We start from the raw sequence: 12,935 nt of genomic DNA, 5'->3' as shown, positions 1-12,935 counted from the left end.
TGAGATTTTTAAAGTCTTTTGTAAAACAAATTTGAAATGTTTGATTGCCACCTCTAGTGAAGGCTTAAACTGGGTTGTCTATCGAAAGCCAAAATGCTACATGCTTTTTGAACCAGCATATTTGCTCTTTTGTGTGATTACTTCTTCCTGGAGATATTTTAGAAATTATTTGTGGAATTATCCACTAAACACCTGATTTAGGTTGGGAATAGAAAGAAAAATAAGACAGTGTTCATCATGCACTGCTGATATGAGAAAGGTCTTCTTTCCTGACTACCTGAGTCTCTTTCAGAGAGTTTAAAGCTTTATTTTATACTTTCTTATAGACTCTAAGAACCACATAACTGCCTAAAGACAGAATCATGCATTTAACCACAGAGTAGAATTCCATATTATGTGGTAGTTTGTTTCTAGGGTTAAGCCCTAAAGTGTGAAGGTAAGTGAAAATTCTTGTATTAGCAAATTTACCTTTATTATTTCCCTTAAATTGCCCTGGAAGTATAGTATACGTAGTTTTATGTCTTCAACTCCATATCGTAATGCTTTTGGATACTAAAATTCAATAGCTGCAGGCTTGACGAATGGAAGAAACAAAGGGAATTCTATATATAAATCTGGCCTTTCAACCATCCCGTCTTTGAATTTTTAAGTGCCTGATATAGAAGAAAATATCGATTGGAATTCTGATGCTTTCCTTCAGTAGGGTTCACTCCATTTTATTTTAATGTTAAGCCTCTTTAACACATGCAAACGGGTTTATTTTTTGTTGTGAGAATTAAAGGAGAAACTGCAGGGGTCTTTTACAGGAGTTAAGTTCTTAAGTCAGCGCCTAAGTTAAGTGCCCTTTGATGTGACTCTGCTGTCCTGGACAGTGCTGATCTGTCTACATCACCTTCCTTCCTGAATATGTTTCTCTTTGCCCTGGGTTTTCTCTTTATTAAAATCTAAATATGTGAGCCATGGTGCTTTGTAGATACGCATGCAGTTTATAGGTTGCCAATTCTATTTTCCTAGGCTAAGTCAAATTGACAGAAATTGTAAATGTTTGCTATCTTTGTCATCATAGTAACTGCCACTGAAGGAACGAGCATTTGCAAATAGCATCTAGAACCATCTATTATCTACATGGACTCATTTCCCTTTGATGTAAAGTCAGGATTTCTACACAAGCTGAATCAGTCACTACCATTACAATTTAAAATTAGAAGAGGGATTATGCAAAAATAAGCCACAGACTCAAGCCCAGAGTCAAATGAGATAGACTGACTTACACCCTGATGTAGACGCTCCTGTTGCCACAGCCCTTTATAGGAGGATAGGTGCTCCCAAGTTGGCTTAAAATCACCAATGGCGAGTTGATGATAGCCGAAACTAGGTGATGGGTGTTTGGGAATTTGTGACACTATCCTCTGTTCTTTATATAAATTTGAAACTTCCTGTAAGAAAAAGTTAAAGAAGCATATATCTTATGGTCTTGTTGCATCCTATCCATAGTAGGAGCTCATGAGAAGCCCACAGCTCAGGCTCTGGGATCTGACTGGTCTGCCTTTGAATTCCAGCTCCACCACATAAGGCTGAGGGCTGAGTAACATCTCAGCCTTCCTGTGTCCTTGTTGGTGAGATGGGGATAACGATAGCATCCAAACCATGGCTTGTCGTAGTAATTAAATAAGGTGCTACGTGTCTAGTCCTGCCTGACACACAGGAAGTACTCAATGAAATTATTGCTTCAGAAGTTAGGTTAGACTAAAGGCTTTCCATCCTAGATTTCTGATTCAATATTTATTATTAAGCTCCCTGAGCCATTACACATAGGCACAAAAGTATTTTGCTTGAAAGTCAATTAAATGGAATTGCTGGGAAAAATGATAAGACATTGCCTAAAAACATAGATTCTAGTGGTCACAGATTGTGGGTTTCAAACCTGACTTTGTCACTTACTAGCTTCAGTGATCTTGGGTGAATTAATTAACATTGCTTGTTTTGATCTAGAAAAAGGATGTGTGCAAAGATTAGAGCTCAGTGCCCTCAATAAATGGTTGCTATTTTTAAAGTATATGCTTATCACTAATACTAATAAATGATAATAGCAGTCATTATATTCATTCATTTATTCATCAAATAATTGTTGAGTGTCTGTGCCGTGCGCGAGTCTAGAATACAGCAGTGAGCAATACACAGAAAGTACCATCAGTCTTAGATAACAAACAAATCAATAGATATGTAACAGATATCAAGTGATATATAAAGCTATAAAGCTAAAATAAAGCAGGGAAGTGGCGTGTAGAGTATCCGATACGTTGAGGAGAAGGGGAGTGGGCTATTTTATATGGGCTCTGAGAAGCCGCCAGATAAGGGGACAGATGAAGCAGAATTACTGAAAAAGCCTTGTGGCTCTTTGGGGGAAGGGCTTTCCAGGCAGGGGAAACAGAAAGGACAGATGCAGTGGCCCAGAGGAGGACAGGCATTACTTAATCATAGGGGGCACAGAGGGCAGGCTAGAGTGGTTGGAACAGAGTGAGTGGGGGGCTATGCTGATGGACAGGGTCGAGGGAGGCCACATCCTAAGGGCCTGAATGGTCATGAGAAGTTTGGGATTTTATTATCAGTGAGGGAATTATCAATGAGTTTTCATCAAGGAGTGCTATATCCAACTTGAGTTTCAAAAGATTTCATCCTGTGGCTGCTCAGTAATCGTTTGCAGGAGGGCGAGGACAGAAAGGGAAGCTTTTGCCATAATCCTGGCAACAGAGGATGTGGTATAGTGAGAACTGGATAGATTCTGGATATATTTTAAAGAAAGAGTAGAGATGATGATGGCTTGGAAGTAGAGATGATCGTGGCACTGGGGGCTGCTACTAGTCACCCAACACCTGTGTGTGAATTACAACAGGGATATGGATAGATATTTCCTGCCGGATGCCCGAGAACCTGATGACACCTCTGTGTGGTTAGCAGAAGTGTCCGTTCCTCTCAGCAGACACATCCCTGTACCAGGGCACGGCAAGGCAGTGGGAAGGGGTGGGGAAGCTACTTATTAGCACCCCCTTGCCCCAGTGTCCCAGAGCCCTTGTGTAGGGCTACCTGGGCTTAAGAGGGAAGACAAAAGAGGACTCCAAATTATTGGGCCTGAGCAACTAGAAGAACAAAATTGCCATTTACTGAGATGGAGCTCAGTTTGGGACATGTTAAGCTTGAGATGCATATTAGGTATATACAAGTGGAAATTTCAATAGACAGTTGAATATATATATCTTGCAAAGTAAAAGAAGTAGTTAGAACTGGGATATAAATTTGGGATTCATCAGCATATGAGTTATTATACTACATATATATGTTTAATATGTAGCATAATAATCAATCATTTACAAAAATAATATGACGAGAAACTTTTAAAAACAGTTCCTATCAGCACTCTTAAATCTTGTGGGTCCTTTTAATCTAGTTTTTGTTACTGTTGTGGTTGACATGTACTTGGGAAAAACATTCAAATGGTTTTCTAAAAGGTAAGGTGAGGGCTTCCCTGGTGGCGCAGTGGTTGGGGGGTCCGCCTGCCAATGCAGGGGACGCGGGTTCGTGCCCTGGTCCGGGAGGATCCCACGTGCCGCGGAGCGGCTGGGCCCGTGGACCATGGCCGCTGACCCTGCGCACCCAGAGCCTGTGCTCCGCAGCAGGAGAGGCCACAGCGGTGAGAGGCCCGGGTACCGCAAAAAAAAAAAAAAAAAAAAAGATAAGGTGAAATGAGTCCATAAGTTCATTACTTTACCTCCCATTTCTAGAGGTAACCACTGTTAACAGTTTCCTTTGTATCCTAAAATTTTCTGTGAATACAGAAATATACATAGATATAGATATGTGTCTATCTGGATATATTTGCTTTTTATAAAATTGTTATAGGTACTATTTGCAACTTTTTTACAATTTTTGATAGAGTTTTGTCAAATCACCCTCCACAAATGTCACACCAGTGTATACTCCCACCACCAGAGCATATATTGCTTTTTTTCACCATGTCTTATCTAATACTGGACATGCCCAAACTTAATCATTGCCATTTAGTAGTTGAAAAATAGTACCCTCAAAGTTTACATGGTTTTTTTCGTACGTGTATTGACCTTTTATATTTCTTTTTCTGTGAGCTGCCTTTTCAATGTCCTTTACACATTTTCCTAGTTTTTAAAATGGTTTGTATAAGTTCTTGGTGTGTTAAGGAAATTAGTCTTTTGTCTGTGCTAAGCCGTTTTTCAAATAAATCGTGCCTTGAGTAATTGCTGCAGTAGAAAAACAGAAAGTGCAGGAGACATAAGAGGAAACTTTGGCTGCTGACGACCCTGGGGACAGGCTTTTCCTCTGTCTCCTTCTTTACTTCCCTCCACCAAATCCCCACCCCCACCATATCCTTATCTGTTTTCTTTCTTTTATTTCAATGTCCTTGGCCTTATATGTGCATTTACTTTTTTTTTTTTAACCTTATAGACTTAGTAAAAATTACCTTTCGGACTTTTAGTTTTGTGTTTTAGTACGAAGCCTCCTAACTTTAATGCAGCGTAAGACTTCACAATAGGTCTGAACTTGGCACTGATGTATGGACTGTACTTCCATAATTGGTTTTATGTTTTCATTATAATCAATGGAGGAAACAAAGGAGAGAAGAGGAAGCATCAACTATGTATAAGACACTGTGCAAATCTGGTGCAATTTTATCTCTTCTCGTCTTCTCTGGAAGGCAGCTTTTATTGATCTCACTTATAGATGAGGAAACAAAGTCTAAGTGAAATTAAGAAACTCACCTAGGATCACGAGGTTGACATTTAAAATGTTGGACTGTGGCAGAAGGTCACTATGCCTCTGTTGAATTACAAAGTCCACAGTGTTTTTAGTGGTTTGTTTCCCTTGAGGTTTAACAGAAAAGCCTCCTGAAAAAATATTCTGATTGTGTTAATAGGTTCAGGACTGAACTAGCAGATGAAAAAATATATTAATTCATTCAGCTATTAGTCTGCATTAGATTATTAGATCAATAGATATAAGAATACATTGATACATTTAGTACCTTTGGAATAAATTATTTGACAAAAGAGGAAGAACATGAAGAAATGCGTATGTAACTGTGAGGTCTGTGCGTTATAATTTTTCCACCTAACTCTGGTTTTGCCTGTGTTTCAATAATTATTCCAAGCATCTTTCCGACGCGCTCTTTGGAGTGGTCTCCATGTGTGATCTGAGAGCCTCAGCCCCTCCCGTGGATTGTTGTGGGATTTAAGGTGAACAAGCATTTGAGCGGTTGATTTCTCCCTTGCAGGCCTACAATGGGCACCACCAGGCCTTGGAAGTCCTCCTGCAGTCTCTGGTGGACCTGGACATCAGGGATGAGAAAGGCCGCACTGCTCTGGATCTGGCTGCCTTTAAGGGACACACAGAATGTGTGGAAGCGCTTGTCAATCAGGGCGCATCCATCTTTGTGAAAGACAATGTAACCAAAAGAACCCCACTTCATGCCTCAGGTAGGTCTTGTCAAGAGTCTGGTTATGCTAGTTTTGTGGCCCACTTATAAGTTCAAGTAAAAGGATGACAGCATTTTCTTTCATCCCAATTCTTAAAATACCTATTTTCTTTCTACATCAGACATGCCTACACTCTTCCAAAATGCTTTTGGCTTACTATCCACTTGGTGATAACTGGTGTTCTATGGCCAGAGAGCCTCTGGCCTTCTTCTTTAAAGATAGTTTTTCTTTAGAGCAGTTTTAGGTTCACAGGAAAATTGAAAAGAAGGTACAGAGATTTTCCACATACCCCCTGTCTCCTACATGTGCATAGCCTCCCCCATTATCAACATCCCTCACCAGAGTGGAACATTTATTACAATGGATGAACCTACATTGACACACCGTAATCATCCAAAGTCCATAGTTTACATTAGGGTCCATTCTTGGTGTTGTACATCCTATGAATTTGGACAAATGTATGATGGCATGTGTCCATCATTCTGCCCTAAAAATGCTCAGTGCTGCATCTGGCCTTCCCCTTAACTCCAAAGAGAGTTCTGAACCTTTGGCCAATGGCAGTCACAAAACTTTCTGAAAAAAGGGCAAGATGTATTATGATCTTCAGACAAATTACATAGAATAAAATCACACAGCATTTCGAAGCACAAAATTAATGATATTTCACAGCTACTTCATAAAAGGAGTTGTCAGACAGCAATCTACTCGGTACGTGTTGTGCAGCCTGAATGGCACTTCTTCACTTTTGCTCTGATTGTTGATGCATCAGGTGTAAAAATAGAGACTGTTAAAAAGGGCATGTATTTTTCAAGAAGTAAGTAATTTGCCTTTTCTGCGACTCTTCTTCAATATACATTAAAAAAAAAAACTGTGTCCATACACTTCTAGACATATACACAGATGTAAAGGTAATGTGGAAGAGTTTCTAGCTCAGCTAAGGCATAATTTCCTTTGGACTCAGGAATTCAATGATAATGGCCTTTGATCAGGAAAGCAGATAGCATCTTATAAAGAGAAATAACCATGAAAAAATGGATGTATTGAGGAAGAAAAGGAGTGAAAGCAGTTTTCGAAAGACTTTATGATTCTTGTACTTGGGAAAATGTTCTTGGAATGTTAGATTTTGTGGAAGTGTTGCCATCCACATCCCTGAATTTCCAAACCACTGAAGAAAAACAATATGGAGATTGAAAAACACGGTGTTGCCTCATTATCTGGAAATGATTGTTCCTGGAAAAAAACTTTAGCAATGTTTGGTATGGTTAAGTTATAAATTCTTATTTCCCATCATCACATTCAGTCTTTTTGTATTTTTGGTATTTATAAGTATTATTATAAAGTTTGGTATTCTAGGCTTTCTTGGTATTAAAGTTTACATTTAGTTCTCCTTTTTAAAGAGTAGCTGCCTATTATTAAGGAAAGCATTGTGCTTTAGTTACCATGTACTTCCTGACAATTACAAAGGGCCTGTTTTGATTGTGGAAAATCACCCTTGTGGACAGGTTAACAATGAAGAATAATCACTGTCACTCATTTGCCACTGTGATATTGGTTGCGGTCCAATGGAGCCCCCTAGTGGTCAAGAGGACTCACTCCTTTTGGGTTTCCCTCGTGTCATTCATTAAAAAGATGCAGGCTGTCATTTGACTCTGTTCTCCACAAAATGTCTGCTGTGCAGAAGCTTTAGCCTGTGCTTTGAGAATCTGCTTTTCCAGAATCTTTTCCAGCTCATCTGAGATGCCAATATTTTTCTTTGTTTCAAATCCTGAGAGTACTGTGAGGAAGAGGAACCAGGATGGATTTTAGAGGGTTTGGCACAGATAGTTGTAATGACAGTTGTGGTCTTTGAGCAGCATGAGAAATGGCTGTCACTCATAGTCAGAGAGAGGCTGAGCTAGTCTGAAACAAAGCTGGACTTGGCAGTGCACAGCTAAAGGAGATGGTAGCATCTTTTTGTTGGAAGGCAATCGCGGAAAAACATAGTTTGTGGGAAGTCAACGAGAATCCTAGGGTAGCTACACTTTTACGATAAGGGGGAATTATATTTACTGAGGGCTGTTAGCTAAGTTCAAAAAGCTACTGTACACGGCCTCACCTCCCACCCCCTCACTGCCCCCCCCCAAAAAAAAAGACACACTACTGAAGAAATTGGTTTGCTCTCCAGCATCCTGGATGAGTGATATGAACTTAGATGATTTTTCCCCCCTTTTTCTGTTTAGGCAGAAATGAAAATCCTTGGAACCATTATGATTATGAGTATTTAAAGAATATCAAATTGCTATAGAAAGAGGAATCAATCAAAATATGCTGTATCTCCATTTCATGAGTATTATAAAATACCACCACCTGTAGTATTTAGCTATCAGTCCTCTGCTAATTATTTACTTTTGAGCATACATTAAACCCCTTGCATATTTCACCATTGGTAACAGATTTAATGTAATTTTCAAAACAAAAAGCAACACAACAGCAACAACAATATTTCCACAAAACTTCCTCCTGAGGTACATAAATGGGATGTTGCTGAGCGTTTGCTGTATGCAACGTCTCCAAAATGCGGGTATTATTCCTGTACTTAATTTGAGTGGTGTCGATGCATGTGAGCTAATTCTAATATGTATTGTCCCTGAAAAATGTGTCCTTGTTAAATTAGCCTTCTCTCGTAACTGGCATGCAATAAAAAGGGCTGTAAAACGCAGCTCTTAGAAGAGCCTCTATCAACCTAACATAGCTGCATCTATTCCCTTCTCTCTCCACATCCATAACGAGGTTAATGCAATGTATTTTATGGTGTTCTCATTGTTCAGAGAGGAGAGAAGGTCACGTTTGGAATTTTAAACACATTTGTTCCTATCCTACTCCCTGAATGGAAAGCCATGCCTTTTGTAAGGCTGTGGGTTCCATTCAGCAAGCTGGAGGAAAGTACCTCACCTCAAGGATTGTCGTCCCCGGAGGGAGGTTTGCTTCCGGGCCCTGGGGCACCGCAGCTCCTGAAAGAAGCATCTTGCCTGGTGCTCGCCCTGCCCTGTGTGGGTTCTGCCCTGGCCGGTCAAGGCCAACCCAAGGTTGGGGCCACACTTCCTGCCCCTTGCCAGTCCCTACCTGGGCAGCTGGGTGATGGAGGGGCAGGGTGAGGGCCTGCCACACCCCAGTCAGAGCTTGGCAGGGAAGGAAGCGGGGGACAGAGGCGATGGGGCGGGTGGGGTGGGAGGCCGCCGGGAGAAGGCAGAGAAATGAAGGCTTTGATTTGAGGAACTCAGATGGAGGAGTCCTCCAGCTACTGGGGGTCCATCTGTGAGTCTCCTGGGGGTGCCAGTCAATGAGCAGTGAGCCAATGGCTCATGTACACCTTGCTGGCTTGACGTTTTGCTTTAAGTCACCACTAATCAGTTGGGGCAGAATAACTGCTTCAACGTCTACCTCAGAATGTAAAATGATGGGGAAAAGAGGTGAGATCTGTTCCCATCTCCCTTCTTCCCCTCCTCTGCTCCCCTCCCCACTCCTCTTCCCTTCTGCCTTCTTTTTACAAAGGGCTGGAGGCAGGCTAGACACAGCACTATTATACAGAATTGAGAGGCTCTCTCAGAGGAACAGAAAGGATAACTGGAAAGTGGAGAGAGATGATCAGTCCCATAGGAGGAGATAAGAATGTCCTGTTTAAGGAAAAAAGCCTGTATACAGCAACCAGGGGAAAAAGTTAGTTGAGGACCAAAGTGCCCTATAGGAAGAAAGGGGAAGATGGGTTGGTAACATACACATTATGTGCTTTGCCCAGCAGCTGGCACGACCTGGAAACCTGGAGATGTCTGTTAGCAACAATTGAAAACCACCCATTGAAGTTCACTTTGGAGGGATATGTGTGGTCTGTTAAAAGAATGTCCATTATTTTCTTTTTCAGTAATTAATGGTCACACACTGTGTTTGCGGCTATTACTAGAAATTGCAGACAACCCAGAAGTGGTTGACGTGAAAGATGCCAAAGGACAGTAAGTGTTCATATGCTTGTGGTTGACATTTCAGATCACTGCAGGTGACTGGTTAATTTGTTAAATAGCTAGGAGGGCTGACTGCTGAATTCTAGGTTGGGGGTATATGTTGGGGTGAAATTCATGGATGAGGGTCCTAGAATAATGCAGTGGCTTTGCACTGCAGTGTATATTCAAGAAAAATGTGTGTGTGTGTGTATATCTTGATGAAAAACAGCCAACTTTTCATGTCTGTAGCCATGTGCTCTGGCCTTTTAAAAATATTCCCTGCTTTGTTCCTTTCTATCCATTTTTACCCCCTCCCTGCATCGGCAGGCGGACTCTCAACCACTGCGCCACCAGGGAAGCCCTACAGTCTCATTTTTTAAATTAATAATGTAATAGGACAGACCTGAAGAAGTTATCTCCACTGTAAAAATCCTTCATATTTTTATCCTTCCTGAGTTTGTTTTTCCCAAGTATTTTCCATCTGTTAGCCCGTTCTCCCACCCAGTCTTCTCTTACAAATAGGAAACAGAGCAATAAAGCACTAGTGACTCACCCCAGATATATGAGTTCATGCCGAAGCCAAAGCTGGAACCTCACCTTCTGGATCCCAGCACTTGGATCTTTCGTCTCTGGGCTTGTCTGACTTTTCTTTAAGGCAATGAAGCTTTGTTCAAATAAAATCTTGAGCCAAAGTCCGACGTAGAAAACCATGAAAGTAGAGCTGCCCTGGTAGAAGCAAGAGCATCTCTTACATATACACACTCCTTACTCAATTGATATTTGGTCAGTGCTACATAGTTCTGAAAATGATGGAATTCAAATGAACATTTTGAGGTGGAACCTTCCTGTGCCCCACCCGTATTGATCAGTCCACTGCCGCCATTCCATGTGGCCATTAGAGACCAGAGGCAGATAGCTTGTTCCAAGTGACAGATAGCAAGTTGGGGACCCTCAGAAAATATCAAGCAATTGTCAAGAGGGGAGAGAGACTGAGAAAGAGAGAGACAGAGAGATGGAGAGAGGGAGATCCTCCCACTGGAAGTGGTGAATATTTTTTTAATCTTTTTAAAAGCCTAATTTCCCTCTTTTCCTAGAACCCCACTGATGCTTGCAGTAGCATATGGACACATTGATGCTGTTTCGTTGTTACTTGAAAAGGAAGCAAATGTGGATGCTGTTGACATCATGGGCTGCACAGCTTTACACAGAGGGGTATGTGTATTTTCCTCAGCTTTAGTCAAGCAATTTCATAGTGAGCTTGTTTCTTCTCCCCCTGCCCATACGAATTTTTAATAAGGAAATTGTTTCCCGAGATAACCAATTAACCTCAGTCAGCCAAAAAGAAATTACAGAATCTTTTGCAAAGGTAAAATAATGGCAGGTACTCTTAGGTCCTGCTCTTGAGTTGTTGCATTTGATTGTGATAATAGATACATGAACACCTACTGTTGGTAGAATTAGTTCTTTCTGATTGCATGCACATCATAGGAGATTTGCAAAAATTTTTTTAAAGCACAAGTAAGAAAATCATAATTGCTAGTAATCCCACCTCCTAGAGATAACCACTTTTTGGTGTATATATCACCAATCTTTTTTTCTAAATATAGATTTGTTTTAAATTTTAAAAAGAGAGAATACTGAAGATGCTATTTGGAACCTGCTTTTTTTTCTCTTAGTATATCAAGTACCTTTTTCCATATCACTAAATGTTTTCCTGCCCTATCATTTTTCATCCTCCACTGTGTACAGGTGTCATAATTTATTCCAACGGTTACCTAGTTTTGAGTAGCCATGCTGTTTTTAATTGTTCTTCATACAGTGTAGGCCCATTCCCCACCTGAAATATGTATCCTGCTGAAATATATATCCTGTGGGTAATTCTTCATACACACCTGCTGAACTGTTTTTTAAAGCATGTCAAATAATCCAAATGAAACAAAAGTAGAAATCAGAAAATTGCTATTTGAAGATGGTGCTGACCACCACGATCAATGAAAAGAAGAGGAACTATGAGTGGTTAATGCCATAATCATGGATCTTATTTCTTGGGTACTTCCTGCGGGCCGCACAGCAGGCTGAGAGCCTTTACATATCTCATGAGTCCTCAAAACAGGCTGTGAGGTCCTTATTACTATCCCCATTTACAGGTGGGTAAAGTGAGGCATAGAGAGACAAATTGACTTGTCCAAGTTTTATAAGAGGGAGCCAGAATTTCACTGACATCTTCCTGATTTTAAAGCTGATGCTTTCCACTATATCACGATTCCCTTTCATGGTTATGTTTGGAGAGTCAAGAGACGTTTCTAAAATGCTGGTGTTCACACAGACCTTTCTGTTATGAATCCTGCTATGTTGTCCTGCCTCTCTCCTCCCAAGTAGGATAGAGTCTGTTTCCCTTAAGACCCCGGCGTATGTCCACTCACTCTGAGCCCAGCCTCCCTTAGCCAACTGCTTCGCTTCCTGAGTCTTCTCAGATTTGTGTTGTGTTTTTCATTGCGATGCATCAGATTATGACAGGACATGAGGAATGTGTGCAAATGCTGCTGGAACAAGAAGTGTCGATTCTGTGTAAAGACTCCAGAGGGAGGACACCCTTGCACTATGCGGCTGCTCGTGGCCACGCCACGTGGCTGAGTGAGCTGCTGCAGATAGCACTTTCCGAGGAGGACTGTTCTTTCAAAGATAACCAGGGCTACACACCGCTGCACTGGGCTTGTTACAATGGTGAGTTAACTGTCGTTGGGCTGAATTCCATCAGGCTTCCTGCCCCAACACCACTGTGATCTCAGAGGAGGTGGGAACAAAGCGTCAAGCTGTAAACCAGGGTTTCCAATCTTTCTGCATTCAGAGTACCTCAAAAAAGATACCTTTTTATTTTTTTGATATTTTTCCCTCCGTGGCTACCATGATGCCATAATGGAGTGAAAATTCACTTTACTCTTTTTGTTGATCAGTAACCTGTAACTCCTAATCAGAACTTCTGATGAACTGAAATAACCAGTTTTAATCAGGGTTTCTTCTCCATATGAGACAACCAGGGATCCTACAAGGAATTAAAATAATACAGCTAAAAACAACCAAAACAATATGATGTAATAATCTGTCACAATTGACAGCTGGTAGATGCATGATTTATCTTTCAGTATTTCCTATTTATGTCTCACAGTCCCCATTTATTTAGTTACACTTGCTACTTAGGAGATTTAAAAATTTGTGTTTCGCTTATTTGAGTAGAAGAGTAAATGCATGCTAATTGTTACATTTCAAAAATACTGAGGCATCTAAGGTAAAATTGTCTCCATTCCCAAACTTACCTTCTGATGTAATTTGGTGTTTATCTTTCATAATTTTCCCTTGAGGATGTAAATAAATACAGATGTATGTGCATCTATTTTTTTAAAACTAGAATCATGTAACAAATATCATTCTGTAACTTTTCTTGTTGTGTACTTAACAC

General features: G+C 40.7%; 1 protein-coding gene across 2 annotated transcripts in view; it reads left to right on the top strand.

The window, feature by feature from the left end:
- ANKRD44 (ankyrin repeat domain 44) overlaps positions 1 to 12,935 on the top strand; it is a 307,899-nt gene that overhangs the window by 276,582 nt on the left and 18,382 nt on the right. For both annotated transcript variants that reach the window (XM_024763443.1, XM_024763444.1), the window contains 4 exons: positions 5,303 to 5,504; positions 9,403 to 9,490; positions 10,573 to 10,690; positions 11,986 to 12,202. In XM_024763443.1, the coding sequence (XP_024619211.1) occupies positions 5,303 to 5,504; positions 9,403 to 9,490; positions 10,573 to 10,690; positions 11,986 to 12,202 (625 nt within the window). The remainder of the gene's footprint in view (positions 1 to 5,302; positions 5,505 to 9,402; positions 9,491 to 10,572; positions 10,691 to 11,985; positions 12,203 to 12,935) is intronic.

Source organism: Neophocaena asiaeorientalis, unplaced genomic scaffold (assembly GCF_003031525.2).
Source record: "Neophocaena asiaeorientalis asiaeorientalis breed wild unplaced genomic scaffold, Neophocaena_asiaeorientalis_V1.1 scaffold844, whole genome shotgun sequence".
Classification (NCBI taxonomy): Eukaryota; Metazoa; Chordata; class Mammalia; order Artiodactyla; family Phocoenidae; genus Neophocaena; species Neophocaena asiaeorientalis.
Note: the sequence above shows the minus strand (reverse complement) of the source record. Positions and strands in the feature narration are given on the sequence as shown.